This window comes from Dipteris shenzhenensis, chromosome 32, assembly GCF_047967505.1.
Source record: "Dipteris shenzhenensis isolate YYH24624 ecotype China chromosome 32, Dip_SZ_1.0, whole genome shotgun sequence".
Taxonomy (NCBI): domain Eukaryota; kingdom Viridiplantae; phylum Streptophyta; class Polypodiopsida; order Gleicheniales; family Dipteridaceae; genus Dipteris; species Dipteris shenzhenensis.
Genome location: NC_141627.1, coordinates 37,780,699 through 37,805,421, shown reverse-complemented (window position 1 = coordinate 37,805,421; position 24,723 = coordinate 37,780,699). Strand labels below are relative to the sequence as shown.

The 24,723-nt window shown below is 41.6% G+C and overlaps 2 protein-coding genes across 13 annotated transcripts in view; one reads left to right on the top strand and one right to left on the bottom strand.

The window, feature by feature from the left end:
• Window positions 1–568: 568 nt before the first annotated feature.
• On the bottom strand, window positions 569–6,194 carry LOC147880702 (calcineurin B-like protein 1). 9 transcript variants are annotated; one of them, XM_087371042.1, is made up of 9 exons: window positions 5,471–6,194; window positions 2,521–2,573; window positions 2,294–2,394; window positions 1,879–1,959; window positions 1,707–1,768; window positions 1,461–1,569; window positions 1,291–1,343; window positions 1,016–1,096; window positions 569–904 (listed from the first exon to the last, which is right to left on the bottom strand). In XM_087371042.1, exons 3-9 carry the CDS (start codon window positions 2,370–2,372, stop codon window positions 707–709), a joined length of 663 nt encoding a protein of 220 aa, XP_087227168.1. In that variant the 5' UTR covers window positions 2,373–2,394; window positions 2,521–2,573; window positions 5,471–6,194; the 3' UTR covers window positions 569–706. The 9 variants fall into 9 exon arrangements, 7 of the variants coding, with proteins under 7 accessions (XP_087227168.1, XP_087227165.1, XP_087227166.1 ...); XM_087371039.1 differs by lacking the exon at window positions 5,471–6,194 and adding an exon at window positions 5,062–5,124; XM_087371040.1 differs by having other exon boundaries at window positions 570–904; window positions 2,294–2,415.
• Window positions 6,195–10,426: 4,232 nt separating this feature from the next.
• Window positions 10,427–24,723, top strand: part of LOC147880699 (cinnamoyl-CoA reductase 1-like) — a 258,556-nt gene continuing 244,259 nt past the window's right edge. Inside the window, exons 1-2 of one of the 4 annotated variants that reach the window (XM_087370753.1) lie at window positions 10,427–10,541; window positions 10,745–10,841. The gene's annotated coding sequence lies outside the window, so the exon portion shown is untranslated. Of the gene's footprint in view, window positions 10,542–10,728; window positions 10,913–24,723 lie in introns of all 4 variants that reach the window. The other 3 variants (XM_087370751.1, XM_087370752.1, XM_087370754.1) reach the window with 3 other exon arrangements.

Sequence of the window (24,723 nt, the reverse complement as noted above, 5' to 3'; positions counted from 1 at the left end):
TCCTAAAAGCTAATAACTTTCAATGCACAAATGATTCTTTCAATGCATGCATGTAACAAATGCTAAGTAATTTCTTAGTTCGAGACGCGGGACCTTGGTCCAGGCCCATAAGCCAAGACTTAGAGAAAGGAGGATTTTGACCTCCACTTTTGGTGAAAATGAGCCCAATGGTTGGCATATATCTTGGGCCCGTAGTATTACTGGCGGTAATGTATATATTACCATTGGTAATATTAGTACTAGCAGTAATGTATATATTACCATCGGTAATATATATTACCACCGGTAGCAATAGAATTCTAGGCAGGAATACTGTTACTACCGACGGTAATAATATTCGCAGTAGTATTTTGTTAAGCTACCGGCGATAGTATCACTACTACCACCGGTATAAGACTACCACAAGTAGTGTTACTACTACCACTGGTATATACCCGGTTTCCAAGTCAGGGCCGCCTGATAGCGCAAAGGCATGATTGTGCTTGTGATTGCGTGAAATACCCTGCATTGCCAAACACAAAGGTTTCCATTGAGTTCATAATCACATATTCTATAGCTGGAAGATTCCTCAGTCCATTTTCAATGTGATGAGACTTGTACAACTATGGCCCACAAAGGTTTGTGGTTATGCTATTGTGCTAAGGTAAATGTCCACTTTTCATCATTAATGCGGAATCCATTTACCATGAACCGGGCATACAATCCTCTATGAGGTCTCTGATAATACAGAGAATCTAAAAAGTGGAAAAATATACAAAAGCACACAAACAAAAACGAATTTCAGTCCATACCTCAGATAAGGTATTGTCATTATCTTTAGAAGAGATTTATTTTGACAAACAAAGCTTCTCCATTCATCTCTATCGATCTTGTTATCCTTATTTACATCCGCTTCTGCAAAGGTCTGGAAAATTGAAGGTATATATGAGATGAAAGAGAACTCAAATTGAGCAAACTTTAAATCCAAAGATGAGACCAGTGCTTACACAAGTCACCTGCATATTACTGAGGATACCTTCTCAAGGATAGTCTCAATAACTTCATTGGAGAGTTTCATATCTGACTCTTTGAACAGTGCAATCAACATCAGTTTAAGCTGTCACCATACCAACCATAGCATACCGAAGTTCAGTACCATTTTGTGCCTAGACAAACTCCAAAAAATACATGACAAATGAGATTCAAAATGAGTAAGCAAACAGTATAAGCACAAGCTGCAAGCTGTTCTTTTTTCCAGGAATGCGGACAGAAGAATACAACCCTGATTACCATACAAGATTCAAAGCTCACCTCTTCCCGCTCAATGTAACCAGTGCATCTCAAGTCATACAACCTGAATGCGACTGTACCGATTGGAGAAATATTGGTCCACAAAGCCAGGAATATATCAATAATGAAACTGTGCAAATACAATATAAAACTAAAAGCTTAACAATCGAGGCTATGCTCAGTTAGCTCACAATCAATTTTTTCCTCCTCGGAGGCATCTGGATGAAAGACACTAAGTGCCCGAACAAATTCTCCATATTCAATGACTCCATTTCTTTTCATATCAAAAACATCAAATACCTATTCATCCAGAGATATCGAGTCAAATTAGCGTTATCAGCTTTGTGAATGTCCTCTCTTCAAGGTCTAAACCAGTTTCCTCACACAATAACCCTCTGTGCCCTCTGCTATTATGACCCGCGTGTGAGAATGCTTACCCTATCTGCAAACAGATTCTCCCTTTTCTTGTTTTTGAACAAAGCCAACTGTAACTCTTCCTAACATTTACCAAAAGGGAACATCAGTCACTAACAAAAAGCTACTTTCATTTGACATTCCAAAAATGCATAGCTTCTTCCCAAGAGAACCCAAAAACAAATGTTAATATCTTGTGTATCAGGCCATCATCAATCACAGAGGTGCTTATCTTCTTGAAAAGTTTGTACAAGGCCTGAACCTCACTCACAGTAACTGGAATCAAAATCCCATTACATTTACACATCAATCCTTACCCCAACCAGCATGTGCTGATCTTAATAATGCGCTTGAATGCAGACAGGGCTGGCTTACAAAGGAAGTGACTTGAGCTAATTTTGATATTGCAGAGCACGCCCTGAATACAGATATTAAGGGCTGGGAAAACTAAGCAAGAGTTCTGGTCCTATTAAGGAACAGGAGTAAAAAATACATGCAAACCTTTTATTGGGCATTCCCCTTTCCACATCATGGACATAGACATGACTATCTAACGTAATCAGTATGACTATCCAATGTAATCAGTTTTGATTAACAAAAAGCAACTTACAAGAGGTTTCTGCTGCAAGAGCTACAGGGTTCTCATACCCTGGAACTTGCTTGGTAAGTATGGATTGAAAGCAGCCCATGTGAACGATCCGTTCCTTGATGCTACATCCAAATTGAACAACCCTGGTGATAAAAGTGAAATGGCATCAACGTACTTCCGTCATCATACAAATAACGTAACCATATCAGCTCAATGGCTAAGAAAATCAAACAGGATTTCCGACAGACCTTTGTGCATTCCTGTCTAGCTTCCATCCAGCTAGCCGCTTAAGTCTCTCACTCTGCAACAGAAGATTGGTACGTCACTTGTTGCACCTCATAGAGGTAGTACTGTTAGAGACAGATATATCCACCCTTTCTGTTAGTCAAAATTTTATTCTTCATTATGTTGATCGTGTGCACGTGTGCGCTCTCTTTGCATGGTTTTACATGAACAGGATGTTTACACCCCCCCAGGTTATAATTCTTTCAGAGGTCTATTCAACATACATAAATTTATACTGTAATTATCCTCCGCCCGCATAATAACCATGCATTCCTCTACTCATCATCCATGCCATGGTGACTGATCTTTCTACAGTGGTCATCCTGCGCACCACATGCATGCTTACAGCCACCCTGTGTACATGGTGATAAGATATTTTATAGCTTTCTGGCATCCTTCTCTTTGTGATGGAATGTGCTGAGCTAGTGTATGTATTGGGTGGTCTCATTCTGTTGAGGTCAAGAACTCTCCAAGGTCCACTGGCCTCTGTCTCGCACTACCTTAATCAGCCTCCATCTAGGTGGGTTTAGCTGACATCAATGTCAACCTGGAGCTTTTCCTAGATTTAGTAGGTTAATCCAAGCAGTCACCCACGATTCTTACCAGTAAAGAATGGGTAAGTACGTGGTCAAAGTTTGGGATACAACTGAGCTCTCTTACTTTAGTTAAGAGCCGTAGGTAAGATAATGTGCTAGATGCTATCAAAATATATTGGGATTTTTTTTGAAGTTTTAGTTAATTTTAACTCAACCATTTTTCAAGTAGTTGATTTAGAGGATACGCATCACAAGGAGCATTTTTGTTTTTTGCTTTTTGACCCAACCTTAACGTGCAGGTTGAATGACCATTCAAGGTTCTGACTCACTCCTCGTTAACTCCTCCTCCCTTACATGTGAGCTGTCCTTGATTGTCCTTTGCTTTTAACATCTCCATCCGATCTTCACTGTTTTCACTCTGCTTGCACTTGTTCCCCATGCCACCTCCATGTATGAAAATCACAGCATTCATTTACTCCAACCCACATCCTGACTTTACCAAAATCGCATCTTGGAATCGGGTGTTGAAGAGTTTGCAGGTCTAGACTGTGAAGAAGGATCTTGTTCACGTTCCATGTTGCAGTAAGACAAATTGCAAATTTGATCCCTGAGACTGTTGGGGCTAATGATGTGCAGAGTGTGACATTAGAAAGCTTTGGGAGCTGGTTTCATTCATATTATAACATGGCTGATTTCTGCTCTGTTATTAGGTTTCTGAGGATATCATGAACTATCTTGTTCTACTACTGCCTTTGGAATCCATGCATGTAGCAGATCCTAGCATCCCCTACCTACAAGACCCCCCTTAGCCAATGACTCACTCCTCCTCGCTGTCCTTGATTGTCACCATCTCCATCCGATCTTTAACATTTTCACTCTGCTCCCACTTGTTCCCCGTGCAGCCTCCATGTATGAAAATCACAGCATGCATTCTTGGAATTGGGTGTTGAAAAGTTTACAGGCCTAGACTGAAGAATCATCTTGTTCACACTTATGTCGCAGTAAGACGATTCACAAATTTGATTCTGAGAGCAACCTTTGAGATTCTGAGACTGTTGTGGCTTATGATGGGCAGAGTGTGAGATCAGAAAGTTTTGGGAGCTGGTTTCATTCAGATTATAACATGGTTGATTTCTACTCTGGTATTACAGCTATTGGAATCCATGCATGTAGCAGATCCTAGCGTCCAGAGCCCCTTTAGATAAAAGATTAAGTCAAATTGATCAATTCCTTCTCAATCCTCCCTTGACACAACCAGCCGACTTTCATGTTAGCTAACCACATCAGTTTGCCCAATCATGATATTCCCTGATACTGCCTCCCATACTCCTGGGTTATTGTAAGTGTAAAACACTCACCAACAGCTATCCTAGCCCTACGACATCCTGCGGCTGTGATAGTGTTTGATATATAGGAATTGACCCTAATTCTCTGACATCCCCTCAAGGATCACACACATACACACATTTAGAGTATTTTAGTTCCAATTTCAATTTAAGACAGAACTGTTTCAAAGGTCACAGGAGAATACAAGCCGCCCAGGGATGACTACGTTGATAAAAAGCAAACCCAATCTACCCCCCATGTGACAAAATTAGTGCAATTCAACCTTTCTATAAATCTAAAATCCGTTTACAAAATTCTAATATTTTCTTAGCCTTAGGCAATTTTATTTGGAATTTCTTATATAAGGGAAAGTCCAAGGATTCAAAATATCGTTGGATATAAAGGAGACCAAATACAAAGCATATCCATCACCTTTAATTCATCGTTAAGAGTCTAAAAATGCTTTTGTTTGAAGCCTGTCGTTAATAGCCTCAATCCTACCGAAGAAAGGACACTCGTAAAGCTCTACCAGTTTATATCCACTCAAATTACGTTTTGTGGTACAGGAGACGGTCCTCAAGAACATAACGACGAGTAAATGTAATGATTTCCTGATCATTTGAAGGAAGAGGCTATTAATACCAGCATCCAGGAATTCGGTTGGAAAAGAGTCCGGAGGTTGCATGGAACCAAGCAGATCTCTATTTTCCGAGTGTAGAGATCAGTCGTAAAGGCTAATAATCTAATAAAGTGTAGTGTTCCGGATTAGAATTCAACCCCATAACTGGCCGCACTGCAATGCCTCGCTGCTAAGAAAGCTACCTTGGCAATGAACTTAGCAGATCCACCAGTATGTCTTCAACAAAAATCAGCTTCGACTGATGGCATAGCTTTCACCCGGTTGAACACAATATCAATCACCATTAGTGTAGAGAAAGATCAGTTTTAAAGGCTTATAATCTAATAAAGTATATAGAGCCACCGAAATCAGTTATTCCAAGATTCTGTCATGTAGAAAGTACATGTTACATTAAAAGGTGGTGGTGCACACATGATTATAACAGCTCCACACAACCAAAATGGTGCGCAGTATTCCGGCTACGTTCCTGATGTGTTAGCAAACATGCTTGACGCGCGCTTGATGTGTGGGGATGGCCGAGAGAGAGAGCTTGCAACTCAGGAAAACAAAATATTCTGGCATCACGGGTGGAAGTATCGTGAGGAAGGCGGGAATAAAAGCAGAGACTGTGCCGGGCCCGGTGCAACGAGGGTTGGTGCAGGGGCAATTCGACGGTAAAAGTGTGGATAAGGACGACAAATGGCGGACAATCATCTCTCACTCACCCTGTCTCCCTCTCTCTCTGCATGTCCTTTCCAACGCCCGCCCCCCCCCCCCCCCCCCCTCTCTCTCTCCCCTCTGTGTCTTCGTCTCAAGCATAGCTTCCATTGCCCATCTCCATCATACTCTCTCTCTCTCTCTCTTTCTTCTCTGTGTCGGTAGGTTCTATTGCCCATCACTCCTGCAATCTTTTCTTGTCTTGCTCTCCTGCGTTGGTTGGAGTGGACCTCGCTTAGATAGTGCTGATGATCACTCCCACTGCCACCTTCGTCGCTGTGTGAACGCTTCCGTCACCGTGCGATAATCGCCCACCTAAACCTGGTACATTTTACGCCATTTTTTATGGTGAACGGGCTCTGCAATCATCGCAACTCGCAAGATTGTTGACTATAAGAACTCTAAAGTAAGCCACGAACTGTCTGTTGTTGATTGTAATAATCTGGCTTGTCGCCCATTTCTTAGGGCCTGTGCACAGTGACGGAGCTGCTTCAAATTTTGTTCACACGGTTGAATTCATTTAGGCTCAATTCTAGTCCACTGAGCTTTGGTGCTCAAAGTGGCACCGGAGCATGGAGCGCCATTTTCCACTTAGCCAATCAAGTTGCCATTTGGCTATGACTTCTAGTCCCATTGCCTTCCCGAGCTTGCCCAAGCCAATGAAAATTGAGCAGACCGATGAGCGAGCGGAATTACTACCCTACGCTCGACCCAATTAACTAGGTTGTGGTAGGCAGCCTTTTCGTCATGGCTTTAACTCCAAATTCGACCTGAATCCTCACTATTATCCAATTGGGGTTTCAGTAGCAAGGTACTTAGCTTTGTCCAACAAATTACTCAATCAAGTGATGGCAAGAAAGAAAACATGCAATTATCTCCCTCCTTATATAATAGAATTGCTGGAAGAGTGAATTAAAAAAGTATGCTTTTGGGTCAAATTTGGAAGGAGTGTTTTAGTCCCTTACATCAATCTAAAATCAAGGGCCTAAAATTGTACACGTGGCTTAAGGAGAGCTCATAAAAGCTTGATTTTCTAGAAAGCACGTTTCAAACCCTTGGATCTTCATAAATAAAGATCAACGCCTATAATCACGACACATGGCTTAATGATCTAAAAAGCATGTTTCAAACCCTTGGATCTTCATAAATAAAGATTGACACCTATAGTCACGACACATGGCTTAACGAGGGCTTAGAAAAGGAAAACTTCCTTCTAGGTTGCCTACCCTAACTAGTGAGGCACTCAACCAGTCAGGACGAATTCCTGGACCAATCGGCCATTAGGAAACCCAATGCCATGCATACCTTGATTGGGTGGCCCATTTTTTAGTGTGTTGCTCAAGTGTGTTGCTCAAGAGGAGAAAGACGATGAATCGGACACCACTACAAGAGATCGCATAGGTTGCAAGAAATTGAAGGGATCAAAAGAGATGTTCAGCCTTTATATATTCTAGCATTAGTTTGAGGTTGGGCATTTTAAAGATTTTATGGTCATATGAGGACTGGTGAAGCAAGATGGAGAGATTTCTTGGATTTGGAAGAGTTGGGTAGTGTACACTCGAAGGTGTAAATTCTAGTTTAAACATCTACTTGGGATGGTGTTTGTGTGGCTTGACAAAAAAGATGGCATCCTTGTAGGGGTTAAGTGGAGGCCCTAGCTATCCAAGGGGGGCTTGACAAGAAGGCGCACACTCTCGGTAGGGGATGAGGTAAGCCTTTGGTAGCTTTCAATGGATAGAAAAGTAGGTGTGGAAGTGGTAACCTTTTCACTAGATGTGATGACAGAGATGCACGGCAATATCTCCAAGAGCTTGGTTATACCTAACGCTCCATGCCCACATTCGGCCCAAGTATTGTAATGCTACTCATTCCATACTTTGGAAGAAAAATTGTCAGCAATAAAAATGAACCCATAATAAACACATTATTAGAGTGATGAGTATGAAGTTGTGGCAAGGATGTCTATGGCCCATGGTTGATGTGGTGAGGTTGCCCATGTGGTGCCACCGTTCCATATAGGTGGCCCCATGTGTGCATTATAGAAATAGTGCATTGTAGTAGTAATTTAATACTATAAAATAGGAAGAGGTGGCGAGATATGACCATGTGCTACCCTTCAACACAGACGGTCCATTTAAGCATTGAGTAAAGGTACAAGGTCAATAGGAGGTGTCTTTTGTATCAAAGAAAGGAGGATGAGGTGGTAAGCATCTTTATGCAAACCATCCACTTGACCTCATGGGTAGTTAAAAAAGGGGTCTAAAGGGTATCCTAGCTTTGGAGATTAGAGTTTGATTTATGTGGAAAATCGAGACAAAGGTTTGTCGCATATGCAATTGGTGTGTGGCTTATTCTCTCACAAAGGTAGATACCCCAACTCACACTATCCATGTGAAAAATCAAGGCAAAAGGATTGGGCTTGTGGCCTATTTAGTCACAAGAAGATATCATGACTCACACTATGCATGTGGGAGGCCAATTTATTGAGGGAAATTTGACTATAAGAGGAGAGGCATTCCTTTGATGTGATGATCCATCCCTACATTGCCATCACCTTCTTAGTAAAGCTAGGGCAAGGATCCTTCTCATCTCCCCTTGATTTCTCCCATTCTCAATTTTCCCCTCCCACTCCATCAATTCCCACTTTGTTTCATTCCCTTCACATCCATTTGAGTACCTCTCTCATACTACAATCATGTTGCTTTGCCTTACGGTTATGGACATGATGATGTGCTTTGCCTTACAGTTGTAGACATGATGATGTACCATGTATGGTGTCTCAATGTGGCTCAAAAACCATCTCATAGTATCAATCCTTTGATTTCAAACAAAGTTGATGAAATAGGCATGGAACTAAATATCATAGAGAATTTGACTTACGAGATAATTTCTCGCCACAAAAGCAGCATAACTTCTTGCACATTGTGTGTACATAATATATTAAATTTATTGTCACATATACAGCATAACTTCTTGCACATTATATGTACCTAGTATTGCAACAAGGATTTGGTGGCCATTGATGGGCTGGGGGAAAATGCTAATCGCTAAGATCTGTTGAGATCTCATTTGGTCATGGACTACAAATTGCGGTTCCATCGGACAAATTACACTTGGCAATTATCAATTTGAATTTTCATGTCAATTTGCATCGGACATTGGCAAACTTATGGCACTTAGAGATGTGTTTATGAGTGGATTTCTTTAGGTTTCCATGGTTCGCCAATTCGTAAACTTGCCCAAACAACATTTTGGTTGACTCTCCACCTCTTCAATTGTGCAACTACTCACACCCAACTTTCCCATGGTCATCCGATTGGAAGTCATGCGAGGGTGGATGTATCATTGGAAGAGCAGTGTTCTTGCTACTCCATCAAAACATCATCATCAACTAAGAAGTTTAGAAGATTTTAGGTTTTAGAATTTAGAACTAACTATGTTATTCGATTTATGATTCAGGATGTTTTTTTGACATGTAGACTTTTTCTAAGCGAGCCACATCTTGATAATCTTGTTCGTGTGTTTTATATAATTGGGTTACCCACACTTTGTGCAATTCTCTCTCTCTCTCTCTCTCTCGCATTTGTGCATGCACACACACATTTGAATGATCAAAACTAAATATTTTGCTAGTAGTGCCTTCCTAGAGGGAGCGATTGTGGAGAGTTAGATTCTTCTTTTGTGAATTTCATGTGTATTATTATTATTTTAAATAAGGTTGGTTAGATGAAAGTTTATGTCAAGCTAATTAAACCATAACTTAAAATAAGGCTAGGAGGTGCTTTACATATGCACGCTATGTACGCTTCCTCTATGCTTCCTTGTGCGCTATTATTGTAATTACTAAAATTTATGCTCTAGAAGCTAAGCTAACCAACTCTTTCTTTTGATGTGAGTCCTTGGGTGCAAGGGAGTATTCACGCTAATACAAACCAAACAAAACAAAATAAAAAAAAGCAGTGCATGTGGGCACTATCTACTAGTATAGTGGTAAAATGGGTGCTTTTAGATGCAAAGGAGAAAGCATATATTTTTTTAGTGCATTGGGCTATTAAAGGTAATTTTAGCCTAAAAAATAAAATCAGTCTCCATAGCTAGGAATAGTTTCGGATGCATAAGTATTTAAAAAAAAAAACACTTGGAAATTAGAATCCAATATGTAGATTAACTTTTTTTGAAATAACACAAAGGAGAATCCAATTCCACACTATGTCACTACCTCTAAGGAGGCGTGCTTATACCTATGAGGAGGTAGTGCTAACAAAGTGTTAGGAGACTCTTCAAAGTGCCAATGCCTGTGAGGAGGGAGTGCTAACAAGCATTAGGAGGCACTTCAAAAATCCGCCAGCCTAGAGAGAAGTTTCCCTTTTCCAAGCCCTCATTAAGCCATGTGTCGTAATTATCGGCGTTGATCTTTATGAAGATCCAATGGATTGAGTTCTATAGGCGTCTGTGAGGTGGCGCTTTTCACTTTTCACTCTCTTGCTTGCCTTAAAATAATTTCTTTTGGTGGTCTCAAAATGTCAACAAAAGAAATTGGTGGTCTAAAAGTTTCAAAAGGTACTTTTATTTTTTTTTGTGTGGTTTCACAATATTTAAAATTTCAAAAAAGGAAACGTGGTGTTATTAAATTTCGAAATTTACAAAATTTTTTGTGGTTGCCAACTCTCGTAAATGACTGTAGCATCTCTCTGGTAACACCAGATTAGAAGCTATTCATTATCAACGCTTCACGTTCTCGATACATTTACAGCTTAAGATGCATGCAGCTCGCTGGAGAGAACAGGTTTGTGGTGATCCAAGTCCTCCATTAAGAGTCTTTGTCGTTGCATCGATTTTCAGATGCTACTTTGGGGAGATTTCCAATCTGCTGAGTGTCAACACAATCACGCTTCTTACAACGAGGACATTTTCAAGAAGTTCTTCGTCTACCAGGAGATTTACTACTTTGGTTAGCTTTGATGCGTTTTCAGCTGCTTTTTTGAATAGGAACCGGGAATAACAGGCTCATTATGAAGCATTCAGACTTAACGGCTTCATAATCTTAGCACCCGTGCGGATCGCTGCTGTCCTTGGCATTTCATAGGTGCGGCAAAGCAGATACGAAAGTGTGAGCTGTTTTGCTGAAAGGACTAGTGTAAATAAAGCTCGTCGAAGGTATATATATAGTACTAATGGGTTGCATTTAACTCAGAATGATCGTGCTTAAACAGATCCTGTAGTCTAGCGTAGCTGTTCAGTGTATTTAGCAGAAGGTGGCTGTCTCCTAGAGACCAGGTTTTTGAGATATCTTCTGAACTGCAATTGTTACAGGGACTCCTACAAGCAACTATTTACAACAGCTTCATGACTTCTGACTTATGTTTTCCCTTTTCCGATCATTCATTAGGTGCACTGACGTTTTAAGCGGTCATCCTGTATTTTGTAACACAAGCTAGTATGGAGTGGAAGTCTATTGCTTAAAAGATCCCTCAAAGGTGAAAAAAGACCCTCATTTTTAAACTCACTGAGGCAAATCTGGAAGAGAGATGTGTGCAGTGAGACTTGATCAAGCAAAATCTGTCTGTTGCACTTGTGGATGATTGTGACATGCACGATATTGAAAATCGCACCTTTGCTTTCGCTTAAGGTTTAATCTTTTTTATCTTTGTGCCTATGCGGTTTAGAACATTCCGTTTGGAACAGTTTTGACAACTAGTCAAGGCTCCGATGCAGCTGACTTACTAGAAATGTGTGTCTTTCCTAACGATTGAGCCTGTCCTTCCTCTTTCCTTGCCACTAAAAATTACGTAGAAAATTAACCACTGAAATGGTCACGAAGAATCTGGTAAACATAGGAAACATCCCTGAATATCATGAAAGCAGTTTGTGGCCAAGCATTAGTCTCAACACACTTTTATCAACTATACCAGCATGGTTAGACAAGTTTTTACCTTCAAAAACGTATGTCTACGTAAAGATGAGGAATATGGATTTTCGGGCTGACAAAAGATAAATCAAATGCCCTGGCAAGGACTCAGTCTACTTAAAGGTGGTGCCATCTCACTGGCCACGCTATTGGGTCCTTACAAGATTTATTTTCGAATGTGAGCTAAATCCACTCAGATGGCTGCTAACGCCTCTACTTTCAGATTTCAGTATATCCAGATACGAGTACACCAGAACTTCGAAATGCCAAGCCTTCAAAATGTGCCATGTTGTGGCTGTATATATTTTTTCCCAATTGTGCCTTCTTAGGGTAATCGTGGGAAAATCTGATTGCTGCCTCAAGCCTGGCTTACCCTTTGAAATTACGGTCAAGTCCTTCCAGGGAAGCCATGCCACTCCTTCCTGCATGAGGAAGTTGTAATTATTGCAACATGCTTACTATGGTGGCTCATAGTACCAGTAGCATCACAATTACACAAATGAGGTCTACTCAGTCTTCCCAACGGAGATCAAGAGGAGGACACCTTGTACAGCACCATGGCTGCCAAATATGCTTTCAACACGCTTGTTATCAAAGACACTGTCTCTTGATCATGAACCTCTATTCCTACGTTGAACAGATCACGGGCGATGGCACTCAATTATTCCACCCAGCCTACTCTCGTGGATCACAGATTTTCGAATTCAATTCGTTCCTTTGTTTTTTCATGCTTATCCACGAGACCCTCAATTCCCTAGATAGTTCTCCTTGCCAAATGTCATCATTTAAGCCTCTCCACTTGGTGCACCTTTTTACCCCCCTCTTGGGCACATTTAAGACCACTTCCCCTTGGCATTATTGCACATTTAGGTGCACCTAGGCCTTAGCACTCAGAACTACCTAGTCAATGCCATATCACCCTCACCTAGGACCTTGGTAGTTACATCTCTTGACCATTTCAATTACGCACATTAACTATTACAAAAGTTGGTCATCTAAGAGAAAATGCCCACCGATCTTTCCGAGGTCATGCTATCTCGGCTAGAGCATAACATTCCTTCCCTCTTCAAGCATCAGCGTCCTCGATGATGAACTCTGGGAACGCTCTCCGTAACTGGTATACGGATTCCCAGGTAGCTTCCAATAGAGGTTGACCATGCCATGCAACCAACACCGTGGGTATCTTCCGATTTCGTATTTGCATTGTTCCTCGGTCTAGGATTCTTGTTGGCTTGCGCCTTGCAATATCCTCTATCTCCTGAAACAAAACCACACCTTCGATTAGTGAGTCACCTGTATGCAAAAATTTCTTTATGCGCGAAACATGAAAAACGGGGTGCACCTTATACCCCTGTGGCAATTCTAATTTATAGGCTACACTGCCTATTCTCTTTAGAATTAACCACGGCCCACAATATCGAGGTGATAACTTAGCACACTCTCTTGAAGTCAACGACTTCGAGTGCGAACGAACTCTGAGAAAAACTTTTTCTCCTTCCTTAAATACTCTTATAGACCGATTTTCATCCGCATACACCTTGGCTCTATCCATAGCTTGGTGGATATTAGCTCTCACAAGTGCTAGCATCTCCCGCATCTGAACTACAAAGTTCGCGGCACTAGGCACTTTCTGAGATACTCCAACTATAGTCGGATTGGCTGGTCTATAACCATAGTTCAGCTCAAACGGACTGAACCCGGTAGAGGAATGCTTTCTATCATTGTAGGCAAACTCCAACAATGGCAACCACTTGTCTCACGTATGTTGCCTCAATGACACATATGCTCTCAGCATATCCTCTAAAGTTTGGTTGACTCTCTCCGTCTGACCATCCGTCTCCGGATGATCCCCACTACTCATTCCCAACTCAGTCCTTAGTGTCTCAAATACCACTGTCCAAAAATGACCGGTAAATCTGACATCTCGGTTTGACACTATGGATCTAGGCAATCCATGCAGACGAAATATATGTCTAATGAACAAATCCGCCACTTGCGGGGCACTAACAGACTCTCTAGTCGGAATGAAGTGAGCCATCTTGGTTAGACGATCAACCATCACAAGGATAGAATCATACCCTCCTTGTGTCGTAGGTAGTCCCACTATAAAGTCCATGGAAATGCTCTCCCACTTACTTAGTGGTATTTCCAAGGGCTGTAAAAGTCCGGGTGGCTTCACCCGCTCGGCCTTACTTACCTGACACGAGAAACACCGTGTCACATATTCATGAATATGCTTTTTCATCTTTGGCCAAAAGAAATCTCGCTTCACGAGATCATGTCTTCTCGACTCCTGGGTGTCCCGCACACGGGCTATCATGGCATTGTCGAATGACTCTCTGCGTGAGATCATTCTGACTAGGTACTACCACCTTGCCATTTCTAACTAGCATACCATCCCTTATGGTATATCTTGCATAAGTTTGGCCTTTCTGGATGCTAGGTGATCCTTTTCATTTTCCCCGGGTTTTAACACATGAGCTTTAGGCCACAAGCTCTGGACAAACTCGTCCACTTTTTGAGTTTCTCTTATCTCGGTCATTAGAGCACTCTCTAATACCGTGAAACTCAAGTTGTGCATAATGCGAGACAACGCATCAGCAACCTTATTGTCTTTTCCTCTTCGGTACCGAATCGTTAGATTAAACTCCTGCATGTGCTCTGCCCACCTAGCTTGGCGGCCCCTCAAGTCAGGCTGTTTACAAAAATGTTTCAGAGTATCATGATCTACATCCACATAAAACTCTGAACCATACAAATAATGCCTCCATGTTTTCAAAGCATGGATAACAGCAAACAACTCCAACTCATGAGTTGGCCAATTCCTTTGAGAGGGAGAAAGCTTCTTGCTTTCAAAGGCTACTGGCCTTCCCTCTTGAAGGAGAATTGCTCCTACCGCAATGCCACTTGCATCGGTTTCTAGGAACAACGGTTTCTGGGGATCAACTATTTTTAACACCGGTCCTGTGACCACAGCTTGTTTTATGGTGTTAAAACTTTCTTGTTGATTCTGTCCCCAAATAAAAGGTACTTTATCTGAGGTCAGATTAGTCAATGGCGATACTATTCCGGAATATCCTTTGATATGCCTTCTATAAAACTGGACAAATCCCAAGAATGATCGCAACGCAGTCAGACTCTGAGGGATTGGCCAAGTTAGTATCGCAGCCACTTTCTTCGGATCCATTTCTACCCCCTGTGGAGTAATTATGAACCCTAAATATTCAAGCCTAACCATACATAGTATAGTTTTCTTCTCATTCACATAAAGACTGGCCTTCCTCAAAGTACTGAACACTATTCTTAAGTGTTCACGATGCTCAGTAATACTTTTACTGAATATCAAGATATCGTCAATAAAATGTACTACGAACTTTCCGATATACGGACGTAGTAAATCGTTTATAAGCATGATGAAGGTCGCTGGAGCATTGGTAAGTCCGAAGGGCATTACCAAAAACTCATAATGACCAAACCTGCTTTTGAAAGCGGTTTTATGCACATCCTCGGCTCTAATACGGATCTGGTGGTAGCCACACTTAAGATCTATCTTGCTGAAAATCACGGCTCCATGTAATGCATCTAGCAAATCGTCAATCCAAGCCATCGGATACCTGTGCTTAACAATGATATTATTCAATGCTCTGTAATCTATACAGAGGCGAAACGTATCATCCTTTTTCTTCTTTAATATCACTGGCGAAGCAAAAGGTGAGAAACTTGGTTGAATCTGCCCCAACTTGAGGTATTCTTCCAGTTGTCTACGCACCTCCGCTTCTTCAGCAAAACTCATTCTATAGGGAGGTCTATTTACAGGTTCTGCCCCCGGGATCAGTTCAATCTTATGCTGAACTTTCCGCTCTGGAGGTAACCCATAAGGTAGTTCATCCCTAAAGCATTCAGAGAACTCCTCTGTTATAAGATTAGCGAGCTTGGCCATCTCATCACTTTGCGTAGCATCAGTGCTAGCCGAAGAATCATCAACCGGCTCTACCGATGCTGTGCAAAGGAATAAAAACTCCACTTGATCTTTCCTGATTTCCATTACGGAAACCAACGGTCCCTGAGGTATATCTTTTTCACTTCGCAAGACATAAAGCACATCATTCATCTTGAATTGATATACGTGCTTTTTCCAATCAATGGCTGGATTCTTCCTAGAATGCCACGCCATACCCAGGGCTATATCTGCATGAGCAAGCTTGGTCATTTCAAAATCAAGCTTCTCAGCATAGTCCTGAATCCGAAGCTCCAACTGGGTAAGCCTTTGGTCCCATACTTCAGTTGAATATCCATCTGTCATCCTGACTGTATACGCATAGTCAAATGGGCTTGTTTTTAATTTCAGCCTCTTCACGAGCTTGGAGTTAATCACATTGTGAGTTGACGCCGAGTCAAACAACACAATGACATCATGACTGGCCACTTGCCCTTTAATTTTAATTAACTCCGTATCATTAAAGGCCGTATACCCCGTTGCTGCGGGCTTAGATAGGATGTTATCAGGTGCACTCGTCACTAACTTAGCAACAGATACACATAACAAACAAGGTACTAACCTCTGAGAAGGTCGCGCTAGTTGCATCTGCATATGTTCCGCATTGGGACTCTCGTGCATTTCCACGTCGCATTTAGATATTATCATATTAGCCATGCGACGGTCTTTATTCAGTGGACAATCCTTCCACTGATGTCGCTGCAGGCAGCCGAAGCACAATCCTTCTTTTCTAGCTTTCTCTTTTTGTTCAGGGGTCAACGAGGACTTTGACCAAGCCCGGGCTGCCATTGGAGTTATTTTCCTTTTCACCCCAACGGTGGTACTTGTTTTTACTGGTCCCTCAACCGGCTTTACCTGCTTGGTTTGGCCACTTGGCTGCGAGACACTTGTCTTTGAAATCCATTTCCTCTGAAATCCCCCTTTTTTCGGGTACTCATACTGAGTCCCTGCCTGCACAAATCCACCAGATCTGCCCCTGGCATCCTCGTAGTTCAGGGCTACTGCAATAGATTCATCTAATGTAGTCACATATTTAGCTCGAACTTCCATTTTGATCTTGTCGTTCAGTCCATAGATATAGTCTTTTAATTGAACCGACATAGGGAGAGGGTCTGTTATTTTCATGACACATTCCCTGAATTTGTCCGTGTACTCTGCCACTGACAGACTCCTCTGACGAAGATTTCTATAAGCATCCCAAGCTCGGGACTCTTCATCAGGTGGGAGAAAGTGTTTCTTAAATTTAGCTTTAAACCCTTCCCAGTGGTTGGAGCAACTCTATCCTTCTGTTGCTTTATTTACCATCTATCCGCTGCCTCAATAAACAGGTGTGTGGCCTCACGGATTCTCTTTAGATCAGATCTAATTTCACAAATGGCGAAGGCTTCTTCCCACTTGTGTAACCAAACCTCGATCACATCAGAGCTGCGCTCGGTCATCCGATCAGCGTACTTCTCTGGTCTATAATTAGCAATATTAGGCACTTTGATCCTTGCGCGCTCTAATGAATGTATACTGGGCTCTGGCTCTGCTAGAGCTTTGCCCTTATCAATTCTAGACGGTCTAGCCGACAAGGCTTGTACCATCTCCCTAATCTCATTTTGACCAGCATTCACTTGAAGCTGCTGGTTCATAATCTGCTGTAAAGCATCTTCTAACATCGAAATCCTACCGATCAAAGTAGGTGCTGCATGATGTGACATCTGTTGTGTAGACTACACTCTAGACTCACTAGGATTCACCCTAGAATTCTGCCCTTCTGCCTCCATAGTTTCACAATGGAAGATGGTTTTTTTTTTTTTCAGTCTTTTCTAGAACCCAGATAAAAATTCCATATACCCTTCTTTTCTATTCTGCTCTCCTGTTTTTTCTTTCTCCTGCGTCCTAAACTCTCAGTTATAAAACACTCTGAACATCCCTTTTTGCGGTGCAGAAATAACAGGACCATATGAAAAAAATTGTATGGAAAGAAGGGGCTCCCTGATTTCTTTTCGAAATCTCGATTGGTCCTCTTTTCATTCACCGTTAAAGATACCAAAGCGCTTCTAATGCGCGTCGGTTCACCTGCAACTTTCTGGACCTGTAATATCACTTAAGTATGACAAATTGGCAGATAATGTCGATGACGACTCTTCCTGTTCTTCGTTACGTTTCACCTCATAAATCTGCACGCAGTCGTCTGTCAACACCCCACGAGATAGAATATGCGCTGACTAGAGGAGGTCTTGCAATCATTCGACGGATCACGCTCCTACAGCAAAGGTGCGTCGACCCTACGCCTACGCAAACGAACGTCCACGTCACCTCTGTACTCCACCTGCGACCAGCCGCTACCTTAAGTGACCCCAAAGTCCAGCCACAATTCAGAAGCCCCGTCTGGTTTTCTTTCTCGTTGACCGTCGAACCACCACGCTATCCCAAGCCCAACAGTTTGTTAATTTAAGTTCTTCGTAGACCACGAGTAGTCAACCTGCGCTGCGTCACCTCTGACCCTGTGACGAGTTCCCGCTCTATCATTCCAGCTACGGACAGTCAACACCAAACAAAATTGCCCGTCCACCTGGTCCCTTCACGCACAGTCTCCGTCACTTGTCCCTTGCTCTCTCAACAAGGCTCTGATACCAACTATCAAAGACACTGTCTCTTGATCACGAACCTCTATTCCTACGTTGAACAGATCACGGGCGATGGCACTCAATTATTCCACCCAGCCTACTCTCGTGGATCACAGATTTTCGAATTCAATTCGTTCCTTTGTTTTTTCATGCTTATCCACGAGACCCTCAATTCCCTAGATAGTTCTCCTTGCCAAATGTCATCATTTTAGCCTCTCCACTTGGTGCACCTTTTTACCCCCCTCTTGGGCACATTTAAGACCACTTGCCCCTTGGCATTATTGCACATTTAGGTGCACCTAGGCCTTAGCACTCAGAACTACCTAGTCAATGCCATATCACCCTCACCTAGGACCTTGGCAGTTACTTCTCTTGACCATTTCAATTACGCACATTAACTATTACAAAAGTTGGTCATCTAAGAGAAAATGCCCACCGATCTTTCCGAGGTCATGCTATCTCGGCTAGAGCATAACACTTGTCTTGAGTAATATGAGATGCCATGATTTAGCCTCAAGGCGTCTCAAAGTAACCCTTCCATACTTTTTGCCAGAGATGTTAATGACACTTACCACGTGGTTGTTCTGGTGGCCCACTCCACTCTCCTGGGTCCTTGTTAAACTTGGTCTTGTATATTTTATCGTTGGATCTCTCTCTTGCTCATTACTGGATTTGACGAAGAGGGAGTTCATGAATGAAGCGCCCTTGAAGACCACCGCCCCTTGCCCTCTAATGAATATAAAGAACCAATCTATTTTGCCAGAGGAATCACCTTGGAGGGGAACTAACATAGGCAAACAATTTATCCAGATGACAGCTTATGCTTGGGTACCGATTGTGGTTCCCATTTGGCAATACCTTGTATAGATTATACGCTAGGTAATTTGTACAAGAAAAGCGAAGTTCTCGCTTTACAACTGAGTTGAACAAAGTAATGGTCCACAACTGGATGAGCATGCTCTTTTTAGTTCTTTGGTTTGTAAATTGTTTTTAATGATGTAATCTGCTCCTAGGTAGTGTTTTGCTTTGATATATGTCCCCGCTTACCCCCCTTGCCCTTTTCTTTAAAAAAAAGTTGTTAAAAACTTCCACCTTATTTGTGTTTCTTTTGTTTGTGTTGGTTTGTCATTAGTTTCCTTGTGTTAATATTGGTATTTCTTTTGTTTTAATAAATTACTTTAAATCTCTCTCTCTCTCTCTTACACACACACCACACACATACATACACAGACACTTTTTTTTATGTGGGGTGAAATCCCCCCTCCCCCCCCCACAATCGAGGTAAAGAAAGAATCATCAGCATAAGCTTGAGCAACCATGCTGGGATTAGCATAATTCCAAGCCATGAAGTATTCTTGTAGCCACAAGATGATCAATATATTGCAGCATAGGATGAGTAGCAATGGCATACAGTAAAGCACTGAGAGGGTATCCCTGGCGGACCGAACACCGAAGAGTCCACCCATCAGAGATATCCCTAGAAAGAATGCAAGCCGCATTGCTATCTCTGTTAAGCCAATAAATAACCTGCTGCATTTTTGGTCCAAACCCCAAAGCTCGCATAGTACGAGATAAAATCCTATTGAACTGTATCAAAGGCTTTTGCAATATCTACTTGCAAGAGTAGAATATCCTGCTGCGTGTATTTGGCATATTGAATCCCAATATAAGCATTGGCAATATTATCTGTGATATGGCGACGTGGAACAAAGCCATATTGGGAGGGATACAATCCATCATGCAAATAACCTTTAATCCGATCAACCACCATTTTGGCAATGATCTTGTAAATGACTAGCATGAGCGTGATTGACCTCCAATCACCAAGTGAATCACATAGCTGCTTCTTTGGAATCAGCTTGAGAAGACCCTTTTTCCATGACACAGGCATCTATTGATTTTGCCATGTTGTGTTTACCATTTGCAGCAATGTGAATTTAAGAAGATTCCAAAATGCAAGAAAGAATTCAACAGTGAGACCATCCCATCCTGGAGATTTCCATCTACCATAGGATCTCAGTGCATCATACAATTTCCTTTCAGTGAAGGGCAAGTTCCAAAGCGTGAGCATCAGACAGAATTGGATGAATATGCTGTAAAAGAAGTTGACGTGCAGACACAACCCAAGGAGAAAGAGTATCCACATGCCCAAAATGAGTGGAGAAGTGTTGCACACATAAATCAACAAGCTCTGAACGAGATGTTGACTAAGAACCATCAGGCATCCGGATCCGACAGATATTGGCAGCTTGTCTTTTGTAGTGTAAACTCTTAAAAAATTGCTTGGAAGAGCAGCCTTTATCCAAAAAGGCATGTTGTCTAGTTCGAGTTTCCCATTTAGTAAGCTTTCCGTGATCATTGGATTGAAGAGAGAATTGAACCTGACATAAGAGCATGCTTTCCTCTGAAGACAAAGGGCGAAGATGAGTAAGTTAGTCAAACTCGGACGAGTAAATTTAGCATGTGCTATAGTCTCCCTTGTGGCTTGCATATAGGATTTGCCATAACCTCGAATAACTGCTTGCATCCGAGCAAGCCTACCAGGCATAATCCAAACCAATGTGTATCTAACGAGAGAGAGGCTGAATAGCATTAGAGACCAAGGCTTTAAAGTCAGCATGCTCCAGATAACTATTATTAATCAGCAAAAGCCTTCGGCAAGGCAATTTGTTAGTGGGAAATTCATGTAAGGAAAGCCTCAACCAAAGAGGAGCATGATCTGAATGTGTGAAAGCATGGTCAACCCGAATTTGACAAGTAAAGGCATCACAATGCTGTGGATCAACCTGATACCATCTGTCCAAGCATGCCTGATAAGAAGATTGAGCATTATGCTGAATGGTATAGCCTGGAAGCATGGGTTGTAATTCCTTCTAGAGATCAACCAGGCGCAACTGAAGCAAAAAATCAGACCATGCTTGTGTTTCAGAAGCCAACATATGAGTGTGGCCTGAGGTGTTGTCACCCGATTGAGGGGCATTCTTAAGTCACCACAAATGAAGGCATGTTGTCGCCATGGATAAGTATGCATGGCAGCCCATATCAAAGCTCTATCACAAGAGGATTGGGGGGCATAAACTGATGCAAATTCAAAAATTTCCCTTTGAACAAGGCATTGAACAATAATCCATCTACCATGGCGATCATTGAGAGCCACAACAGATTGAAGGTCGTGCTTTACCAAAAAAGCCACACCAGAAAAGGCGTGTTCTCTAGCATAGAAGATATCATAACCAGCAAAATGGCCTATCTGACCAGCATACATATGCTGATTATGCTCTCGCAAAGCAACTATATCAGGCTGCAATTGCCTAATATACATCCAGACTAGTTTCCATTTGCGACCATCACACATTCCCTATACATTGAGTGTAGCACACTTCAGATGATCAAGCATATTTACAGTTATGGGACAAGTATGTACAACAACTAATGGGCTGTCTACGTCTACATTTCCACCTCAATGTCTGGGTCTCTGCCCTGGGATGAAGCATCAGCTTGAGGAGAGGACAAAAGTGCAGCAACTTCTTCTTCAGGAAACAAGGTCCGATTTGCGGTCACAGCAGCCCAGGTCAAGCCAACACCAGAGTTTTCAGCAGGTGTTTTCCCATGAGAGGATGCACCACTCCAAGTCCAAGAAGGCAAAGGTCGCCGGGGGGAGATCACTTTGCGAGGAGTTTGCTATTCATCAGTCAAAAAAATTTCCCCCTTCCCTTGAGGTGGAGAGGACAAAGGCATAGGAAAAGAAGCATTACCATTTGAGACAGCAGGGGCTTTGCCTTTGTCTTGAATAGAGAAAAACTGTTTGACCCCTTTGTTTTTTACCATAGAAGAGACATTTGCATTCTTATTCAAAGGCTGAACCATTTTGGCTTGCACTGGCATCCGTGGAGCCGGGGAAGGGCATTGTGAAGCCATATGCCAAAATTGCTTGCATTCAAAGCAAGCACCTGCAAACAGCCCCCACCTCAAACCCTTCATGCATAACCTCATAAACAAGCTGAGCCATGAAGGGAATCATCTAAATCCATCACCTGTTTTTGTTTCTTGTTGGAAACCGACTTGTCTTTGTGAAAGGTTTTCTCATAGGAATAATCCGCCATTCGAGTTAAGGAAAAGGCTTGGAAGTAGCAACGCTTTACAAGAAGGAAAGCACAGCAGGTACAAAATTGTACGGATAAAACTTTACTGATTTTTCCTAGCTATACGGACAAAATCACGTGGATTTTTGACATTCTTTCGAATTTTTTGACAGCAAAACTTTATGGATTTTTCCTAGCTGTACGGACAAAATCGTACGGATTTTTGACAATACGAATTTTTTCCTTTCGGATTTTCTGACAGCAAAACTGTATGGATTTCCTCAACTGTACGGACAAAATCGTATGGATTTTCCTAGCTGTACGGACAAGACAGTACGATTATTATTATTATTTTTTTTTTTTTTAATTTTTCTGACAGAGCGTATAGACACAAAATGGGCGTCAAACGGAATCTCGAGGGCATCAAACTGAGGGAGAAACAAGCAGCTGCAGCGTGGGAGCACGAGGGCTAGCATGGGATCTCTCTTGGAGTTCTCCTCTCTCTCTCACACACACACGCACTTCTTCTTCTGTTTTTCTTTTTTACCTTCAATTTTATTTTCATAGTTTTTGTTGTGAGTTGAGATTCTATAGCTTAGTAAGGACCAGGTTTATCCAATTGATTCAGAATTGTTTGAAGCCTAATTTGCAACTTGTCCTTGGGTATTGATGAGACCATAGGTGTAACTTTACTTACTAAGTTATTGTATTTTTATGTTCTACTCTTAGTTTTGTTTAATGTCTCTCCTAAACCCCTCTCTTCGCTAGTCATTTTCTCTCTCTCCTTTGTTTTCAAAAACATTCAATCTGTAAGGTTGGATATATTCTAGTCTTATGAAAGCTTATTTTTTGTCGCCTTAGCGGATATGCAAGATCTATAAGAATTTTCGTCCGAATGGTGGCCAATATTGATTTATCTTTGAGATTGCATATACTCCAACAACTACCTTATCATGCCTCTAATGTGAGTCCTTGCATGTGTTGAGTCATTGTGTTGGCTAAGTCTATTTGTCTTTCGCTTTATTTGTTTTTGCTGCTTCTTTCATGATTTTGGCCTTGTTATTTTACTCTTCTTCTCCTTTCTTGTTTAGTTACTACTTCTTGTTTTCTCTAGTTTGATTGCGTTTTTGATATAGGTATGTCCTCCTCCTTTCCTCCTCCTTTGTTGTCTTCTCTCTCATGCAATTTCTTGAAATGTTCTTAGTTTGAGGGGAACTAAGTAGGGATTTTATTAAGTGGTCATGGGCGTTTGAATGTGCACCATGCTTGATGATCTCTCTTGTGTATGGAGCAGCCTCTTCAGGGTCCCACTGCTCAGTGGCAGCCTTGCTAAAAGAGAGGGAGGTGTGATCAACACTGTTATTTTTTGACTTTGGATTATGTGGGCCTGGTTTTAAACACCATCTAACTATTGAAATTTTAAAATTTTCTCTCACGAGGTACATTATTTTGACTCTTCCATTAAATGTTTTGCTTCTAAAGAAGTGAGGCATTTGTATAGTGATAGACTTGATTTCTTAGCTAGATCGTATTTGAATAAACATCAAATGGTCTAATTTTAAGTCCATATTAGTTAATACACATTATACGGATTCAAGAATCCTCAATAAATTAGGACGTCTTAGGAGTAAAGCTCTTGATCTTCATTTAAGATTGAAGTATGATTGTGATTCATTAGTAAACTTCTGAACACAAGAGAAGGCCTCTTTTCATTAGTTTCCTAATTACCCTTAAGTACCTAAATATTCCAATCATGAGCACAAAGATAAGATAGACTTCTAGTGAACCTTGAGCTTCATGATACTGCTTGGATTTAGTTGACGTGGTGGGTTTAGGATCCAATTCTTGCCACTAGGGAAGATATTTATCTTCCAAACAAGGCTGAATTTAGGCAAGGTCTTTAATTTCACTTAGTTGATGCATCTCAAAGTAAGTGTTCCTCTGGTAACCATACATCAACATACTTCTCCTACTTCTCCTCCTTTCTACAATAAGCTATGGTTCAAAGATGAACCATAGATGGTAATGAGAGCATATTATTTTGCAATGTTCGAATTGATTGACTCCGACCCTGCAACTACACATGCATTTGTTACATAGACTGGTATGGCTGTTGCGTAGAAGCAGTTGTGAAGTATTGTAGGCCACCTTGATCATTCCTTGCTACAAATGGACTGACACTAGATCGACTTTGTGAGTTCGTTCCTTCAAGGAAAATGATTCTAAACTGGTCCTTGTGTTTGCCTTGGAGTAAACCGCAAGTTCTTAAGCTGAGATAGATATCGTTGATGATGGCCTTTTCTACAAAAATCACCATTCCTAATACTCACATCTTAAACTTATGATTTGCGAGCACCAGTTGTTGG

Bases quoted from the DNA above. Each gene is read 5' to 3' on its own strand.
- LOC147880702 (XM_087371038.1), bottom strand. The intron at 1,960-2,293 runs GTAAGTTGCTTT...TTTTGATTCCAG, and splicing joins TCTTGCAGCAGAAACCTCTT to TTACTGTGAGTGAGGTTCAG. The intron at 1,097-1,290 runs GTGAGCTTTGAA...GTATGGTGACAG, and splicing joins GTTACATTGAGCGGGAAGAG to CTTAAACTGATGTTGATTGC.